Below are 25,622 nucleotides of genomic sequence, written 5' to 3'. Positions count from 1 at the left end.
ACAATTAAAAGATGGAGAAATCTTATAAGGCTGGAAACTTCTGTGAACTATTACCATTCCATTATACCATGATTCCATTCTGCTTCCAGCAATTGGAAAGTTGCTCTTAAGCTTTTTGCTGAGAGCTCATGAGCTCAAGCCTTCCATCTCCAATGTTACTTCCATCTTTGAGGCAAAGCAAGAAAATATTCTGGCCTCTCTGCAGATTAGCCTCATTCAGCAACTATATTCTAAAGAGAGCAGGAAGGAGTGGAAGTTGGGAATCTGCCTACGGCATTTGGAACATGCTGTATATGATGGGGGCTAGAGAACTCATCCTGTCCAGGCCACCCATTTGACAGATGAAGAAACTAAAATGCCAAGAGATGAAAGGAACCCATGGTCACCTAGCTCAAGGTCAGAATCCAAGCATATACTAGTTCTTAGACCTGTATCTTTCCACTATCATTAAAAGTCAAAAAATCCCAAAAGACCTCAATCCTCAGCCCAAACCAGTCTCACTAATTTTTCCATTGCCTTCATGGAAAAGCAAATGTCTAGTTATATACCTTTACAAATTTTTACTTTATCTCTCTTTTTTTGTACTTTATTGTTTCGGAATCAAAAATAGTTCACCATAATGCTCTCAAATGAACTGTCTTCCTCTTACAGGCAGATACTATAGACTTTTAGTAGTGAATAGATATCCCTGGAAACTGGGATATCTTGTTTTTTTAGAAAGATTACAGTTTTTCTGTAACAATGATTTCACATTCTGGGTGCAAAATGTGTATGGTTTCTCTCACCCTTAACTTCCGCAAAATCTAGATTGGATCAGATTTAGAATCTGGTTAAAATCCTGTTATTTTAGGATGATGTGTTCTAACAGAAAGCTCTGGAATGGCTATATTGTGCTTTTCCTCCCGTTGAAGATTTTTAAATAGTTTTCACTTTTAAAAGGATTTCAACTTTGAATTGTGCAGACGCCAAAATCTCTATACATCTAATCAATCAATCAATAAGACAAACAAAGCAACATATGTTTATCCTTTACCATTCGGGGCGTGTACATTAATTACCGCAGACTGTCTCCTATGCGTCTTCCCCCCATTGCAGACAGCAGTGCTCAAAAGGGGCCACAAAATAAAAATGTATGGGGTAATTAAATGGATATTTATAATTAGAACTTAATAATTTGCATCAGGGACAAATGAGCTCTGATTTTAATCTGCAGTGCATTTAGATTAGCCCGAAGATAGTGCAATTTGATGGTTTATAGGCCTCCTCTCAGATTAGGAAATAATACCAAGCCTTCCAAGACAGCACGTCTGTGTCAGGAGTGTGTTAAGGAAGAAGATGCAATGAAAATGTTTGACAACGTGAAAGCAGCCATAAATTACATGACAACTGTGTAAAAGTCATGATGAAACAAATAAAGGGCTGACCTATAATACGTCTGATTCATTGTGACACACACAACTCCCTGCACTAATCTCTGCCCAGCCAACGCATTCTTAAGCGGGGAACTACTTAGCACAGGGAACGCTGTAAATTATCACTAGTCAACAGCATTGATTTTTAGTCGACATTTCAATCAGGTTGAAGCAGAAATACTACCCAGCTCATCCAACAGCCTCTTAACCAGTCCGCTGCCCCTCTGCGGTCTCCTCAGTTATGGCTTTGTTAAATTTCCATTGCTCTCACCATTCAATATTTATTATAGCATTGCCACATCCAGGCACTTGGCCTGAAGGGTCACCGGCCTGCCTCTTGGGACATTAAATTCGTGCTTACCTTAACGAAAGCAGAACCAAAAAAAGAAAAAGAAACAAAAGGCCAGCATCAGAGAGCTGGCCTGATTTTCAAGAGAATGGAGAGAAAATGGGGGGTGGGGGGGAGGTGAAAAGGCTATAAAGCAATACTGTTCCTTTTTTTGTATCATTTCTGCTTTTCTGCCTAGGGGTCCCAGGAAACAAAACTCAGAGCTTCTCTTCTGGGGTGTTCCATCCTGAACCCAAGACATGGAGAGATGTAGGGAGATAGAGGAAGAGCTGAGGAGAAAAGAAGGAAATACGGATCCAGTTCCAGGGCAGATGAAGAACTGAAACGGAAGGTTTGCAGTTCTCTAGCCACACGTATTCTTAGCAATCACTTCCATCCCAACCTCCCAACTCGTACCTGCATCCACACCAATGACAACCCCTTGGTGGAGGATCTACTGAAACAACCTCCCTGGGTTCAGAGAGAAGGGTTACCAAGTGAGCAGAGCTCCGAGTTGACACTTGTGGGTGCCCAGGCCGATCCTTCAGCTTCCCCAAGAGACCTCTGCATATAGTAGGCACTTCCTGATACTATCCAAAGACTCTGAAGTTAAATAAATGGTGGTCTACAGTGGCCCAGCCAATCTGAAAGGTTGGGTAATGAAAGGAAAACCCTGCCATTTGGTTTTGGAATACATTATGTAATCCCTCTGCAACGAACCTCAGGTCTTGCTTCAGCAAATATTAATGGTGTCAGCACAGCCTGTAGAGTGACTGGGGGAGGCCACCATGCAACTGAAAACCAGCCTCGGGGAAAGCCACATGTGGGTCATATGGAGTTGTTGACTGTAGTTTCCATTCAAAACTCCCCTCAGTCTCCTCGCATGCTTTCCAGACTCGCCTTACCACAGCGCTTGTTTGGCCAGAAATGAAAACCTCCTTGAAGCAGATTATTACCCCTCAGGACCCCCTACACACACACACACACACACACACTTACTTACTCATGCACTACACTCTTTCCCTCACCTTTCCCTACAACGTGGTTCCGATTCTCCAGACCTTTTAAAAGTGTGGCAAGTGAAGGGAATGTCACAGAGACGACAGAACAGAACTGCTGCCAGGCTAACTCCACCAGCCCTTCCTTAAAGGCCCTAGCTGGGTTCCTTGGTCACCCTTCTGCTGTCTCCGAACCAAGTCACAGACATGTAGTAAAACCCCCTCCCTCACCTTCTCAGGACCCCTGCCCCACTTCTGGCTCACTCTGGACAGACAGAGAAGTGACTACTTGCAAAGCGGAATTCCTTACATTGCTGCTCTTTCCATCAGCTCCAAGACGCCCAGGACAGCCGCCCAGGGACTGGATGGGAACATTCCTCTCCTTCCCAGAAGACTGAAAAACTCAACCACAAAACCCACAGGAGGACCAACTATCCAGCCCAAGAGCTTCCCACCCAGTTGGTGCCCCAGCACCACTGAAGACCTTGTGAGGGGGTGGCAGGCGCTCATGACTAGACGCCAAAAGACAGAATCCTTAATAACTGTGAACCCTTAGGGGGGCAAGTTCTTTAACCCTTGGGGAGCCTCAATTTCCTCCTCCACTAAGTGGGGCTGATAGGACTTCCCTTCTGGTGTTGCTGTGGGGAGAAGTAACCATGTGTTGGAGCCACAGTATGGTGTTGGCAGCTCCTGGTGTCCATCCTGTGTATTTACGCTTTCTCTTATTTACTCCTTGCATCGACCCTGGAAGGGAGGTTCTTTGGGTGGTCTCCATTTCACAGAGGTTCTAGGGTCCACCCAAACCCTCCCATCCAGTCAGCGGTGAAGCAGGACTCTGAACCCACAGCAGCTATGTCGCACACCAGGCACATTCTCCTGGTGAGGCAGCATGTGACTGCGTGGAGAGAAGCCAAGCGCTAAGGGAGCTGTGATGGAGAGAAGCCCCTCACCAACAGCTCCACCACATCAGGTCAGTGAGAGTTCCTGAGCTCTCTACACCCACAGACTCAGGAGCCCACCCTGAGGCAGAAAGAGGCTCCCTGTCCTGTTCTCTCATCCCAACCCGGTCACCCCACACCAGGAGAAATGACATGGAGATCCCAGTCTTTCAAGGAGAACAATCCCAGTCCTTAAAGGAGAAAACAGTTCTAAGCCATGAGTCATAATCATAATAGTAACTGGCTTTCCTCAAGTGTTTACTTGAGGAAACAAGCAAACGTCCACACAGAATGCTCACAACAGCCCATAAGGTGGGTCCTGTGACACCCCCCACCCATCATGCTGCAGATGAGGAAAGCGAAGCTTGGAGGGATGAAGAAATCACCACACACCAGAAATGGCAGCACCTTTTTGCCATTTTATTCCATGTACTCACACAGGCTGAAAAGAAAAGAAAAAAAGAGGAGATGCACATATTTTTAAGAGTTTATTTACCCTCTTGCAGGTCTTCCTCATTTTTTTACCATGCAGGGTACAAGATAACCTCAGAGAGAGAGAAGACAGCATCTAAGGGCTTGGCTGAGTTTGGGGCATGATCTATAGGATGAGCACAAAGGCCTCCAAATTTTCCCAGTTTCTATTAGCTCCTGGATGAATATGGGGGAAAATTCACCTCCCTTTTGAGGCTTCTGCCTGGGGAAGTAAACATGATTTTATCATATTTTACCTGGATGTTCACGATAGTGCCTTTTCTAGTCCATGATGGGAAAAAAATATATTTTTTATTGTGGAACTGCAGGCCTCCAGACCACTTGGAAACCCCAGGCTCCCCTACGTGGAATTCTCTGGGCTCGGCGTTAGCCTCAGCAGCCCCTCTGGTGGGAGCCAGAACATGCTTCCTGCCAGTGAGTAACAGGGAAATTCAATTACCTCGCCACTTGTGGCAAGAGGGCAAAGACTGCACATTAAAAGAGCCAAAAATGTCAGGAAGTTATTGGGCTGATGACTCTTGCTTGCCAACACTCATAAGTGAATACATAATGTCACAGTAAACTAAAAAACACAGAAACAGACGAAGGAAGATAAGATAATCGAGAACAAAACAAGCCCAGACACATGGGATTGCCATCAGCCCTGCTCAGGAAATGCCGTGCTTCCAACAGGGCACTTTTCCCCCAACCCCTGGCCACTCCTGGGCCTCGCCTGTGTATGCTCTTGCTCGGCCACCAAGAGATTAGCTCACAGGTCCTTTTCAACGAAGAGATTAACTTCAGCCATTAAAAAATAATAATAATAAAACCTGATTCCCACTGATTTCTACCTGCACATGCAGGCCCGCCTGCTATGTCCCGCCCTGGCTCCACGCACACACTCTCACACACGCTGGTCTTCTAAACACACCAACTCTTCCAATCCCCAGCCCTCGGGTTACTGGCGTTATCACAATTCCTTTTTTTTCCCAACGGCAAGCCAGGAAAGATGATAGGAACTGTGTATGTAGCCAAAAGACTGGCCTCAACTGGTTCAGAAGGGGAAAAAAATTGAGTTGTGTATTTTTTTCTTGCCTTTAGCCAAAGACCTGGGAACATTTGATGTACAGTCGGCAGGTATTTTAAAAAAAAGAAAGTAGGAAAGAAAAGAAAGAAGAAGGAAAAAAAAAAAAACCCACCACTGAAAAGGCTTGGCTGCACTGGGGCCCTGACACGCTCTCATCTAAAGCTTGGCCCTCGGCCAAGTTCATCTGTTAATGGACAGCCGCAACCACGGCGTACACCTCCCCCACCTCCCAGACTCTTCTCTGTTCTACCTCTTTCGAGCTCCTAAAAACTAGACATCGATTATGTCTGTGCTTTTCCCTTTCTATTCAAGATAAACAAAGTGCTTCAAGTTCAGGGCACACCCTGGGACCCTTGACAAAACAATCTATCATTCTGTCTGCTAAACCAGTCTGGCTACACCACAGCCTGGAGAGCAAGGCTCCCAATGTACAATTTTCCCTTTGTGCTCCGTCCCTCTTGCCACTAACCTCTTTTCTTTACCACCTTCTCCGGAGCAGATGGACTTGACCACTTTGCTTAAAGCCCCTCCCAGTAACCTCAGAAATTAAAAGAACGGAGCCTCTGGCTGCTCCTCCTCCTGCCCAGGTTCTCCTTGTCCCCCTGTGGCTCCCTCATCCCTTGGACACACACACACACACACACACACCCTTAGATCCACACAATCCTTTCGACCCTCTCACCACAGACACTCACCCAGAAAATAAATGAAACCCAGGGACTGCCCCCTCTTTTGCTCCCTGAAAGAACATTTTGAGTAAATTTTGTTTTAAATCATATCCATTCATTTATCCTGACTCGCAATTAAATCCAAGTACACTTTTTACAACCAGTACGGAATGTATTAATTATAACTACAAATGGTCAAATGAGAGCATAGTCCCTCCTAAAAATATTAATAAAAGACATAATAAATAATATTAATGAAACAAAAATAGATTCATAAGCCTTGGCCAGAGCTTTTATTATTTCACACAAGGGGAAATCCAGCCAGTGAAACTTGCTGCACATACTTGGGCAGGACTCTGGCCAACCAACCACCACTGAACTCTGCAGAGCATGTTTCAGGAAAGGGTGGGGGCGGGGGCGCAGGGTGGTACAGCAGTGTCCTAGTGCTGGGGGTTTTGTGCAGACACCATCTTGAGAGGATGATTGATGGCCACGGTGCACAATGCACATAACATCTTTCACAGCTTTCCCATGTGGTCAGGGAAAGTTACCCACAGGCTGCTTCCCCTTCCTAAGGCAGCCTGGGCTGGTATTTTAGTGCCCACTCCTCCCGTGGAAGGACAAACACAATCCTCTAGACCCAGAGAGAAAGAAGCCCAGCTAGGTAAAGGGCTCAGAATTCAGGCCCCATGAGCACCCTTGACTGCATCAGCGCTGGAAGCAGCCTTCCTGCCATACCACCAGGCCCCGGCTAACCCATCTCCACATCCCACAGCCCCTCGCTCACCCCAGCACTCCCTGCCCCCCTCCCTTTCTCCCCAATCCAACACACCCACCACACAATCGAATCTAATTAAGATTGGGAAAAAATTTGCATTTTCTTTTCACTGTACCCCCAGTAATCACAGAAGTTCTTCAAATTTTGAGAATTTTGTTCCTCTGCTAATTATTTCCCTCATTTTGAATTTCAAGGCACAAAGACAGTCTATCTCATTGGTGGTCTATTAATAGTTTGAAGTTTTGAGCATCAGAAGGTAGGGTGGGTTTTCTTTTTTTAATTTTTTCCTTTTAAAACTGTTCTGTCATTTCCAGTTTTGCAAAAGGAGTGTTTTGTTGTTGTTGTTAGTGGTGATGATGTTAATATTTCTTCCAAAAGACAGCTTCGTTGTGCCATTCTGCATACTATGATTTGGTCACCCCCTTACAATAGTTACTCTCTGCCTGGTTTACTGATTTACAGACCCTTGGTATGTGAGTGGCAAAAAAAAAAGAAAGGAAAAAAGAAAGAAAATTCCTTGGCATAAGTGTATGTTTGCTGATCAAATTTCAGATCATGTGTTGTTCATTATTGTGACTTTACTTGAAAAACAGTTTGCCACAGTGAGATGGATTCGCTTTACATGCTTTCTACCTCTCTACTCCCTTTAAGGACTTTGAAAACCAGTACACTTTTTTAAAGGTAGGTTTAAAGCATGAGCTGGTTTGGATTAAAATGTTTCAATGTCCACAAATTCCCTGAAAATACAATTTTAAAAGATGTATGCAAAGCCATGCATGATTTTGAGGGAGCTAATGAGACTGTCCCACCAACAAAATTTAATGGTGATTTAAGAAATTCTAATGCTTTTCATTTACTTCCTGTAGAATTATTTGTGTACTTGACATTTATACAGTCGCTCCATTATATAACAATCTACTCTGGATACACTAGATGATGCCAATCTATTAGAATGAAATTTGTACTCCATATAAGCAGAAGTTTCCAGTCCGTTTTGACTCACCATTACATTTCGATGTAAAGTGTTATTATAGCTGAGTATAAAGCACGGCTACTCCATGCTCAGGGTTTTTAACTCTAATACTGTAATCTTTCTTGTTGCTTCTAGGGCTGTGTCAGTGTTTACATTCCTGGAAGTTAAATAAACCGACATGGCAAAACTCCTGGATAGACTGAATAATAAGGCTTGTGATGACTAAATTGTTTACTTTCTACCTTGTTAGGATCCCTTTCTTGTAAAGTTTTGGGGAGAGACAGAGAGAGGAGGAATGAAGGGGGCAGGGGTGATATGAGATAGAAAGAGAGAGATTTACACACTGGCTTCCATATGTCACAAAGACCTTCCTACCCACAACCAACGAGAATGAAGCAGCCTGCCTAAGTTAGTTTTGCCCTTTTTGATTTGTGTCTTGTGTTCTTAAATACTGGGTCATCTGAATAACCCCCCCGCCCCCGTCTACTATCCTCCCCTCAATAAAAAATATGAACATTTTTTTGCCTATTTTCAAATAGCAAATTATCCATTAGATTTCATCATATCTTAGTAAAGCAATTACATCAAGAAAATGATAGTGCGTGTGGAATCAATTATGCATGCAGTTGGCCGGAGACCAAAGGCTGTGAAGTCGGAGAGGGCAGAATCGCTCGACACACACAAATAAAAAGCCCCTGGATCTCACAGATGGACCCCATCAGTTCATCTTACTGCCTAAAAAGTTCATGCACTTAATAATTTATTTGTGTTCTGGATACTGTTTCCCAGCTGAATATTAACAACTTTGAACTGAAGCATGCTTTTAGCATGGTATGGATGGAAGTCACGGTAGGGCAGTGCTAGGGTCCCTCAGAGGTTAAAGTTGTAGTTATGTTTCTTACACACTGTTCATTCTCCATCACAATTTATTTTCTTTCATTAAACATTCCTTTTAATCAGAATATCAGTTTCAGTGTTCTGATTCTGCTTGTTAACCAGTGATAAACTCCTAAACCAAAGACAAACATCAATAATACAGCACAAGCTATTCAACAGCAAAGGCAAACACCAAAATCACAGGCTCTCAAAAATCGGAAACCGTTCGTTAGCACCTTGTTTTCACAACCAGAGCACTTATGTACCTTGAGAGAGGCACCCGGTAGCCCAGAAACCACAATTTACTTTAGTGACTAGGGGAGGACACAGGCAGAACAGCTGAGAGCAGAAAGCCCCAGCAAAACTTACTTGAACTAAAAGATAAGTTAGTCAAACTCAGACCCAAGACATGGAAGGGCAAGTCACCTTTTCAAAGCAGAGACCCAAAGCATTGTTACAAAGGTCTGTCGTTAGTAGGCGTCTCTCTTCCAAAGGCACCTGATGTCTTAATACACTGAAACAGTCTCTCTGCCATCAAACTGCTAACAGTGAAACTGCCCAACAACTTTCAGGGGGGAAGAGGGATAAGCCATACATATTTCTGTGCATATCTGGATATGCCTCCATTATACACTTAAATTTTATTCTTCTCCCCAAATAAGAAAAACTTCCAGCCAACACTTCCACAAACTGTACTTAACGTTAAAAGAAAATGGATAAAAACATATGTAATTACTCAAGGTTAGACTTCTAATTCCTCAATTCACTAAAGGAAACTTGGCAAGAAGATGCATCATTTTGCTCCTTTCTACTGGGGCATCTGAGGAGGAGAGCCACTGAGGCAGCTAATACACAAAACATGATCAAAAGTGATTAACAACAGCTTCATATGCAAATTGCATTAATGAAGGAGTGCAAAGTCATCATGTAAATTAAATATGTCAAATCTCTTGGTGAACTTTCAATCTTGAGAAGAAAAAACACAGCTTTAATTTTTTTACATCATCAATTTTGCAAGATTGAAAATCTAAGAATCTTGGTGCTATAAACAATTTTCACCTTTTTTTTCTCCTTCAGCAGGCTGACAGGCCAGCCTGATGTGCACCGAATGTACATGTTAATAGGCCAATCAAAAATGCAAAACAATTCGCAATTACTGGAAGGACCTAATGGTCATTAGAATTTACAACTAGGTAATGAACTGAAGTCTGCCCACACCATGCATATTCATAAAGCAATTTAGCCTTTGAAGATTAAAGAAGTGCTTAAAATTCAAATGAGCTTTAGCAAATTATCAGTAAGATTCATCCAAAAAGCAAAGGGTTTTTCTTCCTATGATTTCCTCATTTTTTTAATGCAAAATTGTTATATCTTCCAGACTGAGCTTAAACTAAACATTGAGCTAGAAGTGAAGCCAAGGGGCTAAGAGACAAACGGAGGCTGCAAACATCGTTACGGACTTTGTTCATAAAACTAAGCCCTTAAGAGCCAAACCTATCTCTAAACATGGTAATTTATCAAAAACAGCCCAGAGTTGCTCATAGGCAATACTGCACAGTCCTCCAACAAAACAGATTAACGGGAGTCCCACCACCCTCCCAAAAAGCCTTTTTCCCCTCAAGTTGAGTCTCCTGTGTAAACATCCACTATGGTACAAAAACAGCTTTTTCATCGGCTTGGAGTGGCATTCATTTTAGAAGTTTCTGCTTCCAAAGGGAAAAGAGCAAGGAAGGAGAGGGTAAAGGCAGAGAGGAGCGTGATCTGGTTTACTTCTGAGGAGTGAAAATCTTGTCATTGGGTCTTTATCTTCCTGGGGGTTCCCCCCCATCCCACACTGGCAGCATTTAATCCAAGAAGAACAGGTCAGGCCGACATCGGCTAACATTCAGAAAGTTAGGGTGTCCACCCACCACCACCCCACCCCAGTTATTAGAGAGCATCGTGGGAATTTGGACTTTCAAGCTTTCCAATTACCAGTGTGGAGAAGAATCTAACTCACACCTTGAATGCTGACTCCTACTTAAACTAACCTCATGACATTTAAGAAATTCTAGTGACAGAATTCCCACTGCAGGCCTCCCCCACTGCCATCCCAAACACTCCCTCCATCCAGGTGAAAAGCACCGAAGCCTCTGAATCCTCCCTCAGCTGGTGGACAAGTAAGACTGGGAATAACAGCTTTGAAAGGACCACGTGCCTGGGCTTACTGCTCCAAAGCTAGACCCAAAGGGCTCTCTGCCTTGGTGATTGTCTTTGAACCCCTATTGAAAATATTCCAGTGGTTTCTCTCTGCCACCCTTCTCCCCCTCCCCATCCCCGACCCCCAGCCTCAGATGCTTTCCTGAAGTTGATCTTACCTGGAATGTAGGTATGTCAAGGAAGTGGGAAAAGAAGTGGAGAGAGAAGGGAGAAAACCTCAGGCACTATCTCCGATTTCCTCAACTCTCTAATCCAGGGCCCTGCTCAGAAACACGCCACATTTTAACGTTTATTAGAAAGAATAGGGGGCAGAGCTTCACGGGACCTGCATTCACAACCATCTGTATGAACCACAGGTCCGCAGTCCTGACCAATTCTGTTTGACACTAATGTTACTCTACATGAGTAGAGTTCAATGAGGGTTGATATGGGATGTGACAGAGTAAATCAGAATTAGATTAAAAACAAAAGTTTAGAAACCGAAGCTACACTGCAGAGCAAATGGGAGCTGAAGGCCAAATTTCCCCTAACTGCCTTCAAGTCATTTTCCCTATTAAAGTGTTTGCCCGCCACCCCCCTGCTGGCAGTGCCACAATCCCATCAGAAAGCAGAGTGGAATGCATATAGGAAGGCCTGAGATATTCCTCTTTAGATACAATACCTATATATTTAATATATAGCAATTAACTTCTGGTCAGGAGTCTGCAGGCAGCAAGCTGCCCCAAGCAGATAGTGGGGGAGGGGCCTGGAGCTGGGACAAGCACAAAAGACAGGTCCAACAACAATGCCTGCTGTCAGCAGCTGAATTATTTTTATACAGGAATTTTTATCTCTATTGTACAAACAAGTACGTGTCTGTGCAGACTTGTTAAGCAATCCACTTGTATGTAGAATAAGATTTTTTTTTCTTTCTTGCTACCAGTCACACAGCTCCAAGATCAGAAGAAATACATAGTCTTTGAAGCTGCTCAAATGTTTTAGTTAAAAGGACAGCAGTTGTTTTCAAAGATCCAAGAGTATCTTTATCAGAATTAAATTTTTCCTTATTGATTTTTTTCTCCTTAACATAACAAAAACATAACATGAGAAGGTTAAGATTTATTATTAAAATTTTTCTCAGCCTTTAAATCATACTTCAGTAGCCAATGTTCACTTTTAAATGTAAAAGAATAATTTTTAAAAATCTTAGGATGGCATAGAGTAGGAGAGAAAAACTCATGAGATTTAAAATTTAATACTGTTAAGGCATTGTTTTAACTATGAACTCAAAGATAGGGGTGGGGGCAAAATGGGCAGTAAATGGCTTATTGCAAGTTGCCCCTAAATGTAAATAATCATGACATCATGGTATCCCCTGAGTCAGTAGAAGGAAATGCTTCAGATATTTTTTGTGACCCAAAGAGAAACTCCATATTTAAAACCTAAAAAGCAGATATGGCACATAGTGCCTCATGCTGCAGCTAAGGCAGGAATCCAAGCTACACTTCATTTTCCTAAAAATTGACAGATGTGATTTTTTTTCTGTACTTCTCTATGCATCATTACATATCAAGAAAATGAACAACTGATGAATATAAATGTAAATGCCCCGATGCTTAGCAGGAGGTTTCCCCGTTTTTTTTAAAGAAAATTCCAAAATAAACTAGAAAGCAGAGAAAGGGGGGGAACACCACAGCACCTGTGTTCTTTCTGAAAGCACTTCTGCAGGTTTCACAATAATTCCACTCTTCATTTTAATGGGAGTTTTTAAACCGATGGACTCACCTCTATCTAAAACTGAGATCAAATTGTAGGTGTAACTGTTCATTGCCCATGCTAACAACAGGGAAGATACAAACAGAAACTCATTGTGCGTGACCACAGGTCCCCAGGTATCCCCTTCATCAATAGGCCTGCTCCAGGTCCCCACTGGGAATTCCCTGGTGGGACGATTCAATTCTGAGTAACATGCTGCCAACCCTATCTGGAAAAGTAGAAAAGGGTGTGCACAGCGTCTTCTCGCCTCTTTTACAGGAAGTTTAAACCTGATCATCTCTACTTTAGTGGCTACAATTTGTTGTCTAGAGCTCCAAGAACTTGGTCTTTTATCTATCTAAAGAAATCAAAAAGAAAAAAGGAAGGCAGAGAGCAAGCGAGCTGTGGCCTGGCCTAGCCCCTAGTGGGGCTCTAGCTCAGAGCGGTAACCTGTGCAGGTAAGCCTTCCAGCGGCATTGCATCAGACAGGCTCACATCAGTCTCCAGGGTGAATGGAGAGGTGAAACACTGGTGCCCTGTCTGCAAACTCCTCATTCTCCAGTTCTTGGCAGCTTATTTTTCCAAGTGTTTTGTTTCAGGAAACGTGTGTATTTTTCTTTGTACATTTTGTGGATTTCCCACAACTGGCTCTGACAGCTGTTGATTCTGTTAAATGAACACATTATAAAAATCCTCTTTAAAACCTCAAGCAAGAGTGGACTTAAAGTTGGTTTAAAAAAAAAAAGTAAAAATGAAAGTACAGAAGTCCTTTAAGTCAGAGCTAGATTTAAACTGAATGTATGAGCACGTGTGCATGTGTGCGTATGTGTGCGTGTGTTTAATGGGGAAAGAGGGGTGTTGCAAATCACCACAAATATTTACACTGTACTCCCTTTGTTCAAATCACATACTTTTAACAGGAAAAGCTGGAACTGTGGCTATTTAAAATTTTAAATATTCAAACGCCTGTAATTAACCATATGAAACAAATTATGTCGCTTTTCTCCATACCAGCACATGCAAAGAAATTCGGGTGGGGGACTGGGAGGTGGCAGAGTCGGGGAGACAACTCCAAGAGGAGGCAAGGATGATGTTTTCATTTTGCTCTAGATCAAAGGAGAACAAGAATGGAAACTGTGGCAGAGCCAGCATTTTTACATCGCTGTCTTTCACACTGGGCTATCTAAGTTTACACAATTCCCCAGACTGGCTGCATATTAAGCTTGCTGTGTACAGCTTTATTATGGTGCGCTGGTGGAAGGAGCATTAATATTCCGGCTCCGCAACTGACAGGGCATTTACATGCGCCCATATGAGCGGCACCTGAGAGATCTTCCAAGGTGCAGTGGCTGTGCGCCTATTGTAAAGGCAAATGAAGCTCACCTATTCCCTGCTGGGGTCAGAAGTGACCTCACCACCCCTCAAGCCTCAAATCCTTCCCTTGCCAACCTAACTCGATGCCATCACAGAATGACGAATGAGCTCAGAAATAGACCTTAAGTTACTAACCCTGCTAAGAACAGCAAAAGCCATTGCTGAAATGTTTTAAAAATGCATAGGGAGTGCAGCTGGCCAGTAAAAAGCAGAGAGACAAATTCCAGTGAACCCAATATGGAATACGTTACATTCTAAAACTGATTAGAAATCTAGTCTGATGTTTACTGGCTTCAAATTGAGTTTGGCATCAAGCATACTAGCTTTCATAATGCTGGCATTTTTTTATTATTATTATTTTAAATCTGCCTTTGGTTCCTAGGAGCACATGTGGAGAGCTAAAGCATTCTTATTCGTCAGGTTACATTTCCTAGAAATTAAGTTAGTGACACAAAATGACTCTAGTAGCAGTGATGTGGTCCATGCTCAAATTAATTAGGTCATTTTTGTAAAACCTACATGACAAATTACAAAGGTAAATTTACTGATATTGGCCAGAGCTCTATCCCCTGGAAGGAAAGGGGAGAAGCATTTTGAGGACTTATTTACCTGGATAGGAGGAGAGAACAGAGAAGGGAGAGAGACAATGGCCAATTTCCCATTGGTATTACAAATAAAAATACTAGTCATTATCCATTAAATTATATAGTCTGAATACATTTTATGAATTTATTAATGTCTTCCAAATTGACACATAAAATTAAAACCTGCTTGATTTGAGACAGTGTTAAAAATGGACCCTAAGTTTAAATTTTTTTTTAAATCCGTGTAATAACAACACTGCTGACATAACCATGACCCAAATGAAATCTGAACAAGCAGAAAGGTACTAAAGATCCTTGGTGATTAAATCTCTTTGCTAAAAAAGTGGCAAGGTGCCAGGCTGGGTCCGATTTGATGCTAAGTGCCTTTTATTGCACAAAGCTGGTACTACTGTATGCAAAAACAGACTTGGGCTTGGGGTAAATTTTGTCAAATGATTTCTTTGTGCAATAAAGGGTGTGAACAGACCAACCAGAGTAGATTAAATTAACAACGAGTGACGCAATCTTGGTGCATCGCCCTAACTGTGCTACTTCAGTTAAATTTCACATTTTCTCCCAAACGAAAGCCAAAACTGTCTTCCTTTTTCACTGACTAGTGTGCAAGGCCACCACTCACCTATTCTTTTTGAAACACTTTCGCTAAGAAATCACAAAATTCTGAAAAATACCTCCTTAGGTTTTGCACATCTGTTACATATTTCAGTTCAGTCCCCCACATTAGCCAAACTGAAACAGCAGTGTGAAAATAATGATTTTCCAGGATTCTACAATGTGCCATTAATATGCATCCAACTCACCTCTTCCCTGAGCTTAAGGTTTGCTGTTCTAATTCTGCCTACACGTGTCTATACCCAGTTGCATTTTCCAACCCATGGGCAGCTCCACAATTAAATGCTACACTCACCAGGAGGAAGGTGTGCAAAACAGATTTCAGATCCTTTAAAAGGCACAACTTGCAACAAAACTAGGAATGGGGTGATTTGAGAAATTACAGCACTGTTTTTTTTTTAAGCCTTCATAGAATAAACACAGAGAATGGGAGGGAAACTTCCCCCCTGCTCCTGTTCTTGAAGTGAATACATATTTGTGTTTCCAATAAAAGGCCATTTTTACATTAACTGTCTGTAACAGCAGGAGACAGAAAAACTAACACAATCTCCACATCACACACAGGACGATCTTCATATCACGTGGCCCTGTTCTCAAAACTAGTATTTATAAAAGACAACTAGGAAAGTGCACAATGCATCTTTTCTGTGTCACCAAAAGGGTAACGTCACAAGAACTTTGGGATCTTTGGGATCTTCCACATTTTAGATTTTTTTTCTTTTTGGCTTGCCCAAGTAAATTTAGCAGCCATGCGGGCCACTGTGTTTAATTAAGCTTTCAAAAGTCCTCTGACAATGCCAACTATTGTAAGACACTTCTGCGGCTCAATCATGCAATCGCTGTGACAGTTCTATTTACAATTTGTCTTAGAAAGAGTTTCTCTGACATTGTACTTTGACAAAACATCCAAGCTGCCAGTTCACAACCTTTCTCTGTCTTATTTACAAATACATCTTGTATATAGGACTCCCAGTCTCATGAACATGAGCCTTTGGGTAATGGCCTCACAAAATGGGCTCCCAATGAAAATTCTAGGTATTTATTAAAAAACAATATTCTTTATTCTCTAGGTGTGAAGGTTAAATAAAATGTTCACCAGTATACTGGGGATTTTTTTGTTTGCTTGTCATTTTTTGTAGCTGCCACACTAAAAATTCACTTCAGAAGTCAGTGATTTTTATTCAGAATCACACAAATAAAGAGAAATAAAAAACAGGTTAAAATAGGATACTATAATTTATAGTCTTATTTACAATTATATCATAAAGTACATCCTCCAGTTCAGTCTGAGATAGGAAAGAATTCAAATGGGTACAAAAAGAAAAGGCAAATTGAGTTTTTAAATTCTGAAAAGCATGAATATGGTATACTTGATTTACCTTTAAGTAACATGTTTCTATATTTCTGGATTGAATCGGTACTTTTCCTTCCACAGAGCTTCTGCCTTACATATTATTATCTAGGTATGAGGTGTATTGTCTAGGCAAATAATTTTTAAATACCCTGATATCAATGCCTATGCTCTTGATTTTAAAGAGAAAAAATGTTAGATAGCAACAGACTGCTTGACAGTTCACAGGACTCATCATATTTTCTGCCACTCTCTCAAAAAGCTAACTTTATGACAGCTCAACCCTAATTTAAAGATTTCTATGTGCAATAAGCCAAAACCTCAAAGCTGACATTGTGGGATAATATTTTTTGGCCTTTTCAATAAGTGAACAGCAGTTCCACAGTCACTAATCTTCAATGAATACTTGCCCCCCTCATAAAACATGAGACTAGGAAACAAAGCAAAACCCCAATTAAAAGCCCTGACTGCCAGTCAAAGACTGCTGATACCCAACAGTGGATATTTGACACACACACTGATGATCTGGGCCCTGCACAATACAACCTGCTGGTTTCCAGTTAAATTAACACTGCTTCAGGGGTCTCAGCAGATCATAATCCCACAATATTTTGAATATTTGAATAAAATGAAAAAAAAACCCTGAGGAACATATATGTGTACATTCAACCTGGTAAAAATTATCCTCACTAAAAAATACTAGGCTTTGAGAGGCCTATGTACAGCCAAAACGCATGGCATCTTACTGAAGATTTAAAGAACTCCACTCAACCTCCTGTGTGAAAGCCCAAATTCTAAGCTTTATTTATCTCAGGAAGAAGATCTGTCGCTGTTTGATTCCAGCTTCCTGCCTATAAGACAGCACAGAGCACTCAGTAAGCTCATATCCAACTTATACCACTTTAATAAAGCCTTTCCTACACAGCACATTTAAATAACTACCTTTTATACAGTTGCCAAACATATTCTTCTAGAGATTCATCAATATATCTCTTTCCTAATGCAGAGCATTGCTTCTCTTTTTTGTGTGTGACCCAATTCAAATTTCTACTGAATGATTACTCTTATTGTTTCCTTCCTCACCATAAAAAGAAAAGCACACTTGGAACGGTGAAGATGTGCTTGAGAGAAATGGGCTGCGAGTACACAGCCGTCTTCCAGAACTTCACTGCAGAGGCACCTGAGAACCAGGGCATCTTAATTTACGTGCAATGGCAGAATGTTAATTTCACCATAGGAAACTCTTAATTCATTACCGTGAATTATGAGAAGTCGTGATTCTAGTTACTGACATCTCGCTTTGAGATGTGACCATGCTATTTATGTTCAGCCAATTCCAGGGTGGGAACAGGTGATTAAACACAATGAAAGGAATCAAGACTTTGTAATTATTTGTGCATGAAAGGTTTACCTCACCTGGGTCGCAGCACTGGTGCACCCATTGAATATCTTAGATAGCTTAGGTAGCTTTTCATCTCAGCAGAATTGCTTAGCATTAGCCCTATAAAACATATCTTAAATGTGCTTTTTTGTGTGGAAGGGGTCCTTCTTTGAGCTCTCTTACAGTACTACTCCTTAAAAAAAAAAAAATCTTTATGACCACCAGAGAGTTCAGGAAAATCTCTTCTTTCCCTATGTAGATTTACAACTGTGACAGTGAAAAGCCTTCACTATAGGGCCTCCCCCCACCAGCTTTTAGATTTCTCCTGTAAGTACAGAGGCACAGAATTTTCAAGCTGGTTAATCGGAGACTGAATAACCTACTTGGGACCTCAGTAAGAAGTGTGGTTTTAATTCTTGCTTGACAGACACTGTGTTTTGTCTTTTTAAACGAGCGGCTCGATATGTAAATACGATGTTACATCACGCAAGTGTTACTCCATATTTGGAGATTTAGAAAGGCTTTGGATCTCTGAAGACCAAATCTCCTTCCGCTTGCTCTAGCTTCATTAATCATGCCTTACACTTCTGTTCATTTTCCTTCCAGTCACAAGACAGCACATGGAAATGGTCACCACCATAACCTACTGGGGGGCTGGGGGGACAGATAAAATTGTAACCTGCATGGCATATAAGCTACATGGGATGGATTCAAGAAAACAGTTTGTAAACGCAGCTTCCCTGGCAGCAGCTTTCTCGTTTTACTAAAGGTAAAGTATCTGAGTGCTATTGCAGGAAGCATTAGAAAAGAAAGAAAATGCCACATTTGATTTTAATGAGCAAATTCCAGAGGGGGGAGGAGAAATGATACAACATTTAATCCCCTCTGGACCACTGACCCACTATAGTTCAACTCTCTGGTCAAACTCAGTCGGAGGGACAAGTTCCAGGGCATCAACTGATTCTATGTACCACCCTTCCTAAATCTAAACAAACCTTCTGCCTTTGGCGGGCAGGGGCAAGGGAAATAGAGGAAAGTGATTCGGACATGCCAGTTTTGTCACTACAGAATCCACATTCACTTCAGCTTGTACATTAAATCACTGTTGTTTCATTTTTTTTAATGTTTTAAGGGTCACTATTTAGTGTTGTTGATTATCAGAGTAGGGATTTAAGTCCCTCTGTTAGTGGTTAATTCCTTTCCCCTGCGCTGCTGAGAAACCCATACCTCTAGCTACCTTTCTGCTAAAATTAACCAGAGGAAGCAGGGCTGTTGAATGTGTATATGTATTTTTCCAAGAGAATTTTAACATTGTGTTACAGCAGAAACAGTGAAGTCTGGACTGGACATTTGTAAGGGTGACATGTGGTTGTGTAAACCACAAACAAAATCAAGATACATCTGTCAAAACCACATCAGAGACAAGAGAGAGCACAAAGAAGCATTTATCATTTAGCTGAGGAGGCAGGCTGCAAGAAGCAGCCGTTCCTGTCAAACCAACCTTTTGAAATTTCCAACATGCCCTTAAACTTTTCGAGTAAGCATGTCTGTGCGCTTCAGCAACTGCCCTCTCTACTCTGGCCTGGCCAGTCGAAAATGGCATCTTAAAGTCAAGGTCACGGTGTCATCCCACCACGGGGCTGTGTTTAATTACAGCCCCATACGGGCTGACAGCCAATATGGATCCAAGGCTAGCCCCGAAGCTCAGTTAACTCTTTCCAGTCCCTCCAAAATGCCCCTCCAGCCCACCCAGCGTCACGGAAGCCTCGAGAACAAACTGCACCGCTAGGGAGGCCTGATCAGGTATTCTGACCCAAACATGTCACTGGCCGAACTACAGATGCCCATACAGCCCCTCTGCCTCTGACTTATCACCAGGGTTGGAAATGGGCCTTGGAAACTGGGCTAGGTGTCGTAAGGCTCGACACTTCAAAATGAGAAGGGAGAGAAAAGGAAAGAAATTCAGAATCAGTAGATTCAGAGAGAGGGTATCAGGTGTGTGTATGTAACCTATCCTGCCTGCATCTGAGTCAAGTGAAGTGGAAAATATTTATTTTTGTGTGTTCTGGACATAAGCCATAGGAATGATTACTTTAACGTTACAGGGCTGTCATGGACAGTCACATGGAGAAACACAGAAAGCACTTCACCACTCCTTAGTGCATGGTTACAGTGCCTCTGAGAATGAAAAGAAAACATGCAAACAGCTTTTCTCCTTGCTTCTCATTTACCTGCTATGTGTTCCTGTTTGGGGCAAATTCCTCTAGATGACGTTGATAAACAATCGTCATCCTCTGGCGTGACCTGGATGCCAACCTCCACGGGATTGGATGCTTTTTTCATCTCGATTGGTGAAGGGGAAGGTGGCTTATCCACAGCTTTTTCTAAGCAGAGGCTGCCATTGCATTGTTTCCGTTTGTGCTCGATAAAAATGAGAATGTCCCCCAACGGGAAGTTCATCTGGCACTGCCCACACGTGAGGAGGTCATGGTCCCCTTCTGGGGCTCCCAAAGGTCCGTGGTCCGGTTCATCATCTGTAAGAATGGCTTCAAGTGGCTCGGCTGTGGTTGAAGAAACAAAAGCACAATTATTAGAGGGCCAGAAAGGAGAGGAAAGGGGGAAATACATTCTCAACCCCATCCCACCCCAGCACATTATGTAAAGGGTTTCTAGGCTCCCCCATTTAATTCTCAGAAAAACATGTGAGCGCCTGAAACATACACGGGTGTGGAAACTGACAACAAGAAAGCAAATTTATCATAGAGGCAAACCATCATATAGTTAAAGAAAACTGCCTGACTTGCACACTTCCATGGAAAACTACACACACATATATACGTAACACACACACACACACACAACAGTGTCCAGTTTGTGAGTTTAGAAAGAATGTGACTGTTATTTAAATAAATAGTTAGCACAGAAACATAACATAAGCTTAAATAATAACCACCCCCAAAGAACTGGTAAAAACATGGATTGAAACCAAATTTGTTTCTTTTTTCCTATACAGTAAGTTGTCTATTGTGCCCAAGAATAAAAGGAGAGGTGAATAAAACACACACACACACCTTCTTTGTGTGTGAACATATACACTCAAAATATACAGAGACATGGCTTCATAAATTAGAAAGCTACTACATCACACAGAAAACGTGCCATATTTACACTGCCATAATAAGAAAAAGACTGCATTCACCTGTGAAAAGGATCTAAATAATAATCATAACGCAGTATGACCCACACTGCCAAAAACCTTTCTGATCTCACTCTCAGCTGTGCCACAAAATCAAACAAATACCAAATTCACTGGCAATTCTTCTCAGACACATTAGCTAAATGGGATACTTTTGAGTACTTAAGAAAATAAGCCAATTAGTCATTTTTTCATTCTGAAGAAAGGAATGCCTAAAATATTCTAAACATGTTTGCACTTGGTGGCCCCCATCACATAAAAATCAGAATGGTCAAGCAAATGCCACATTTCAGATGAAGGCTGAGAAGTCCTTTCTTAAGACTTGAAATACTTTGTCTAATGTTGTCAAAGTTGACTAATTTTCTGAATGAGCTCCAAAATGCTTCATTATGGGACTATTTCTGTACACATGATCACCAGTGGATGGTACAACAAGGTAGATATGTCTTTCATTCCTGTTTCTTTAAATTAAAAAAAAAAAACAACAAACAAACTTTGCACCAAAACACTCTAGCATGTATTTGAACAGCTTCTATCATTTTTTAAACTTCCAAAGTGGAAATGAGAGTAACCCTCTGCTCCTGAAACCTTATGCTTACTTATTCCATCACCCAAAAAAAAAAATTTACAAAACACAGAATACATCCAGGATGCTGCCAGTTAATAAAACTGAAGCAGAAAATGTACAAGTCTTAAACAGTTAATCAGTCTGACCTTCTTTAGCAAGCTGCCAATTTCACATTTAATGAACTTAAAGCCACAGAGAATCAAAAAATAGATTTTAATTTGAGTGTAGAATATTGGAACAGATTTTGATAAAGTGCAAAAATCCAGTGAACTCAGGTTAAATTTATTTCAACCCTACCCAGGCTGAATACTGAGGGGGAAGATCTGGAGTAACTCCCAGATGTGCTGGGTGAAATAATATTGAGAGAGCCCTGTCTAGCTGCACCTGTGCTCAACTAGGACATGTCATAATTTCTAGCCTCTGGTACTCCTCCTAATTTAACATAAGGTCACCACAGGAATATGAAGGTTATATTCCTACTAATAGAGACAGAAAAGTAAGCACTTACATTTCTTTGCCCAACATACTGGCCGAAAGATAGATACACATGCATACTTTCCAAATAAAAGGAGACAAACAGAAATGCTTTTGCACTATGCGTCTATGCCATCTTTCCCCTGCTTGCTTTCATTGTGACAAGGGAGGAACTGAATAAGGAAGTTATTCGCCAAGATTCCTCCTATTTGAATTAAGGATTTTAAGTACACATTAACAAAAGTGGCTTTTTTGGTTGTTGTTCAGCATTAACTACAAGTTCAGAGGTTTACAGACTGAAGAAAGACTGAGGAGAAATACCTCATTTTTCAAAAGTTAGTAGTACCTAGAACCTTGGCAAAAAAAAAAACAAAACACATTTTTTTTTAACTCCATCATTAGGATTTGTTTTTTATCCCCAAGCCCTGACATATTTCTGGAAATGGAAATATTATTTGGGAGCAAAAGAAGATATTCTCCTAGGTATCAAACAGTTAAAGGTAACGCGGTACAAAACAGACTTGGTTAAAGTCTTCTAAATGTAGTGACTGAACTGATTTACAATCAAAACCAGGAAATGAAGTGGTAATTCAGAGGTTGCTGATTACACCTCCACATTTCACCTAATTAATTTTATAGGAGGCAAAGTTCTTGAAAATAACAAGATGATCAAATGTACAGATATAAAACCTATAACCTCAACATTTTCTATGCTCTTAACGTAAATTATTGCTAATTAACAAGAATTATATCCTAATGTATGAAATACCTTTAACATCAGCCTCTCTGCTAAACATTTGGCTGGTGATGTTCAGAGAAATACCAAAATGTGTTCTTATCGTTGCTGCTACATTATTAAAAATCAGACGAAGTGGGGCACAAAGAAAATATGAAAATACAGTTCTCTTGGTGTAATCTACTGATTTGCATTGACATCTTTTCTCACTGGCAATCAACATTTCCTTTCTGGGCTCTGATAATTTCTCTGTATTTTAATGCAAATTCCCTTTTCCCTAAAAACATTCCTAACCTCAGCCATTTTACCCCCTCCCTCAATTCAATTCCATCCTCCTTCACCCCCACAAACCCGGCCTTTCTAAGCTCCGGCCTAAGCGCTGGCTACAAAGCAGGGAGTCCAGGATTAAAGTGGAAGGGAGTGGGCAAATAATCATAATAATTAGCCGCGAATTCTCTACAAGGGGAAAAAGAAATACAAAATAAAACGCTTCTGCGTTCAAACAGCAAGACTGACTGAAACGTCTAAATGCCCCAGCCGCTGAACTGAGATCTCTTTCCTCTCTCAGCAGTTGCAAGGGAATAAATTTAAAAAAAAAAAAAAAAAAAAAAGCCTTATAAGAAATGTAGGGAAGGAGCAAAGGAAACAAGGGCTGCTGGGCAGGGGGAGGGGGAAAGGCGCTCTGCCTTCAAGTTTGCTTTCCAAGTCCTTCTCTTTGATTGTCTTAACAGGGTAAGGAAGCACACCGAGACTGAAATGCGGAGAGAAAAAGCAAAAAAAAAAACAAAAGCGAAGGCAGGGGCGACAGGCCCGGGGCAGGGGGCTCGGCGTGGGTAGGCTGCGCGGAAAGTGAAGTTGGGCGCCGGGACTCAGGCACAAAGCGAGTAGCGTGCTGTCCGCAGGCTCCGGTCGCGCTCGCTGCGAACACGTGCAGCGGCGGCCGCGGGGCCCGGAGCCGGGAGTCCGGGGCTGGGGGCGGGAGGCGGCGGGCAGCCCCGGGCCCCGACTGCTGCCTCCACGCCCGTCCTGCCCGGCTGCGGGGTGACGACGGTTCCCCAGGCCCACCAGGTGGAGATACGGGAAGTGAGGCTTGGAAAACTCGGCAGGTTACCCTGGCGCTGTCTCGGGATCACCGCACACACCTCAGGCGCGGGTCCTGAAATTCATGTGTCCACAGGCTCACACTTTTTACTTTGAGGGATCTCTGAAAATGCCTTTCTCCCGCAATCCTCGGCACCGGTGTGCACAGCGCGGCGGCAGCGGCTGCAGTTATTCATTATTAATGACGCCGTTTGCCCGCATCATGATGATGATAACTATTACTATTGTTGTGATTTCGGGCTCGGAGGCGAGAGCTGCAGGAGGCGGGGGAGCTGGGGTGGGGGGGGTGGGGGGTCGGGCTGCAGAGGCGCCCGGCAAGCTTGCCGCGGCCGCCTCGGTCCGCGCTTTGCACGAGGATGAGGGGGTGGGAGAAGTGAACCTGGAGACTTAAGTGCAAACTTGCCGGATCCCGCCTTCGGCCTTGCCCCAAAGCCGGAGAGCGCACACTCCCCTTTCCTCCCAACCAAAAACGCCTGCCCGAAAGAACGAAAACTGCACCCGGCTCCACTCCCGGTGCACTGGGGAGTCGGCCACGCGCCCGGGCGCTTCTCCGCAGCCCTGGCCAGAAGCATTTTTAAAGTCAAAACGAAGAACAAAGACAGAAGGGGTGATGGGGTTGGGGGGGAGAGGAAGGGAATTCTGCCTAACCGTCCGTTTCCCCCACCCCCACCCTCGCAAAGCTCTTCCCTCCGGGTCGAGAAATGCAGAGGGGGGTGGGGGAGGAGGCCCTGGTACAGGTTCAAGTTCGCTGAGCTTTCTTGATCTTGTTCTGCCTCCTAGCGACCGAAAGGCTCATTCCGCCCTAGAAACGGGGGATGGGGGCAGGGGGGAGGGAAAGGGGGTCCTGAAGACTAGAATGGCTCCCGCCCCCTCTGCGCACCCAGAAAATTAGAAAGGAGCGACCACCGCACCCACTTTAAACTGGCCCCTTAACCCAAAACCCGCTCTGAGACTCGGGGATTCCAAGGGGATAACCCACCCAGCCTGGAGTCTCGGGATGGGCCCCGGGAGAGTGGGGGACGGGGGAGCAGCCTGGACTGCAGGCCACAGTCCGTCCTTTGAGCCCCCAGTGCATCCTTCCGAAGAAGGGCCCGGCTTTCCCGAGTGCTGCGAACATTGCCCTTCCTTCCCGCCGGTACCTGGCCGGGCTGTAACTTCACACCGCCGCGCGCCGCGTCTGCTCCGCATCCGGCGCGGCCGGGGGAGTGGGGGCGGGGGAAAGCGGTGAGGGAGGGATGCGCGGGGGTGGGGAGAGGGAGGGCCCGCAACGTGCCCGGGCGGGGGAGCTTTCGAAGTGTGTGACAAGTTCCAGGACCCAGTGAAAAATTCAATTCCCTACGCGCACCCCCACCCCCACACACACACCTTTAAAAAATACAGAACTGGATATGGGGTGGTCCTTTAAAATTGCAGCAAAAATTAAAATACGGGTTATGAATGAGGTGGGGGAGGGAAGTGGGCCCTCTCACGCCTTTCTTTCCTTTGCAGCCAAACTTTCCTTAGCGCCCACTGCCTGCCTTTCCAGGCGCATTCTGTTAGCCAGGAGGCAGCCACCCACTTAACCACCTCACCTCCCTTATACAGACTCAGAAGGGCCCCCAGATCTAGCCAGGCCCGAGGTAGAGAGCAAGAACTCAAGGGAGGGATGCTTGGAGTCCCGGGGTCGAACACCCCCCAAAACCATACTCGAACCAACTACTCCCCTACCGTCTACCCCCACCCCCCGCCCCCCACCCCCACCTTGCGTGGCCGAGCTCCGGGGCTG

General features: G+C 43.2%; 1 protein-coding gene across 10 annotated transcripts in view; it reads right to left on the bottom strand.

Annotated features, from left to right (window-relative positions):
* Nucleotides 1-25,622, bottom strand: part of BCL11A (BCL11 transcription factor A) — a 99,287-nt gene that overhangs the window by 71,772 nt on the left and 1,893 nt on the right. For 9 of the 10 annotated variants that reach the window (XM_068971927.1, XM_068971919.1, XM_068971978.1 and 6 more), the window contains exon 2: nucleotides 20,014-20,343. In XM_068971927.1, the coding sequence (XP_068828028.1) occupies nucleotides 20,014-20,343 (330 nt within the window). Of the gene's footprint in view, nucleotides 1-20,013; nucleotides 20,344-25,622 lie in introns of those variants that run through there. The other variant, XM_068971963.1, reaches the window with a different exon arrangement.

Source organism: Capricornis sumatraensis, chromosome 1 (assembly GCF_032405125.1).
Source record: "Capricornis sumatraensis isolate serow.1 chromosome 1, serow.2, whole genome shotgun sequence".
In the NCBI taxonomy this organism is placed as follows: domain Eukaryota; kingdom Metazoa; phylum Chordata; class Mammalia; order Artiodactyla; family Bovidae; genus Capricornis; species Capricornis sumatraensis.
Note: the sequence above shows the minus strand (reverse complement) of the source record. Positions and strands in the feature narration are given on the sequence as shown.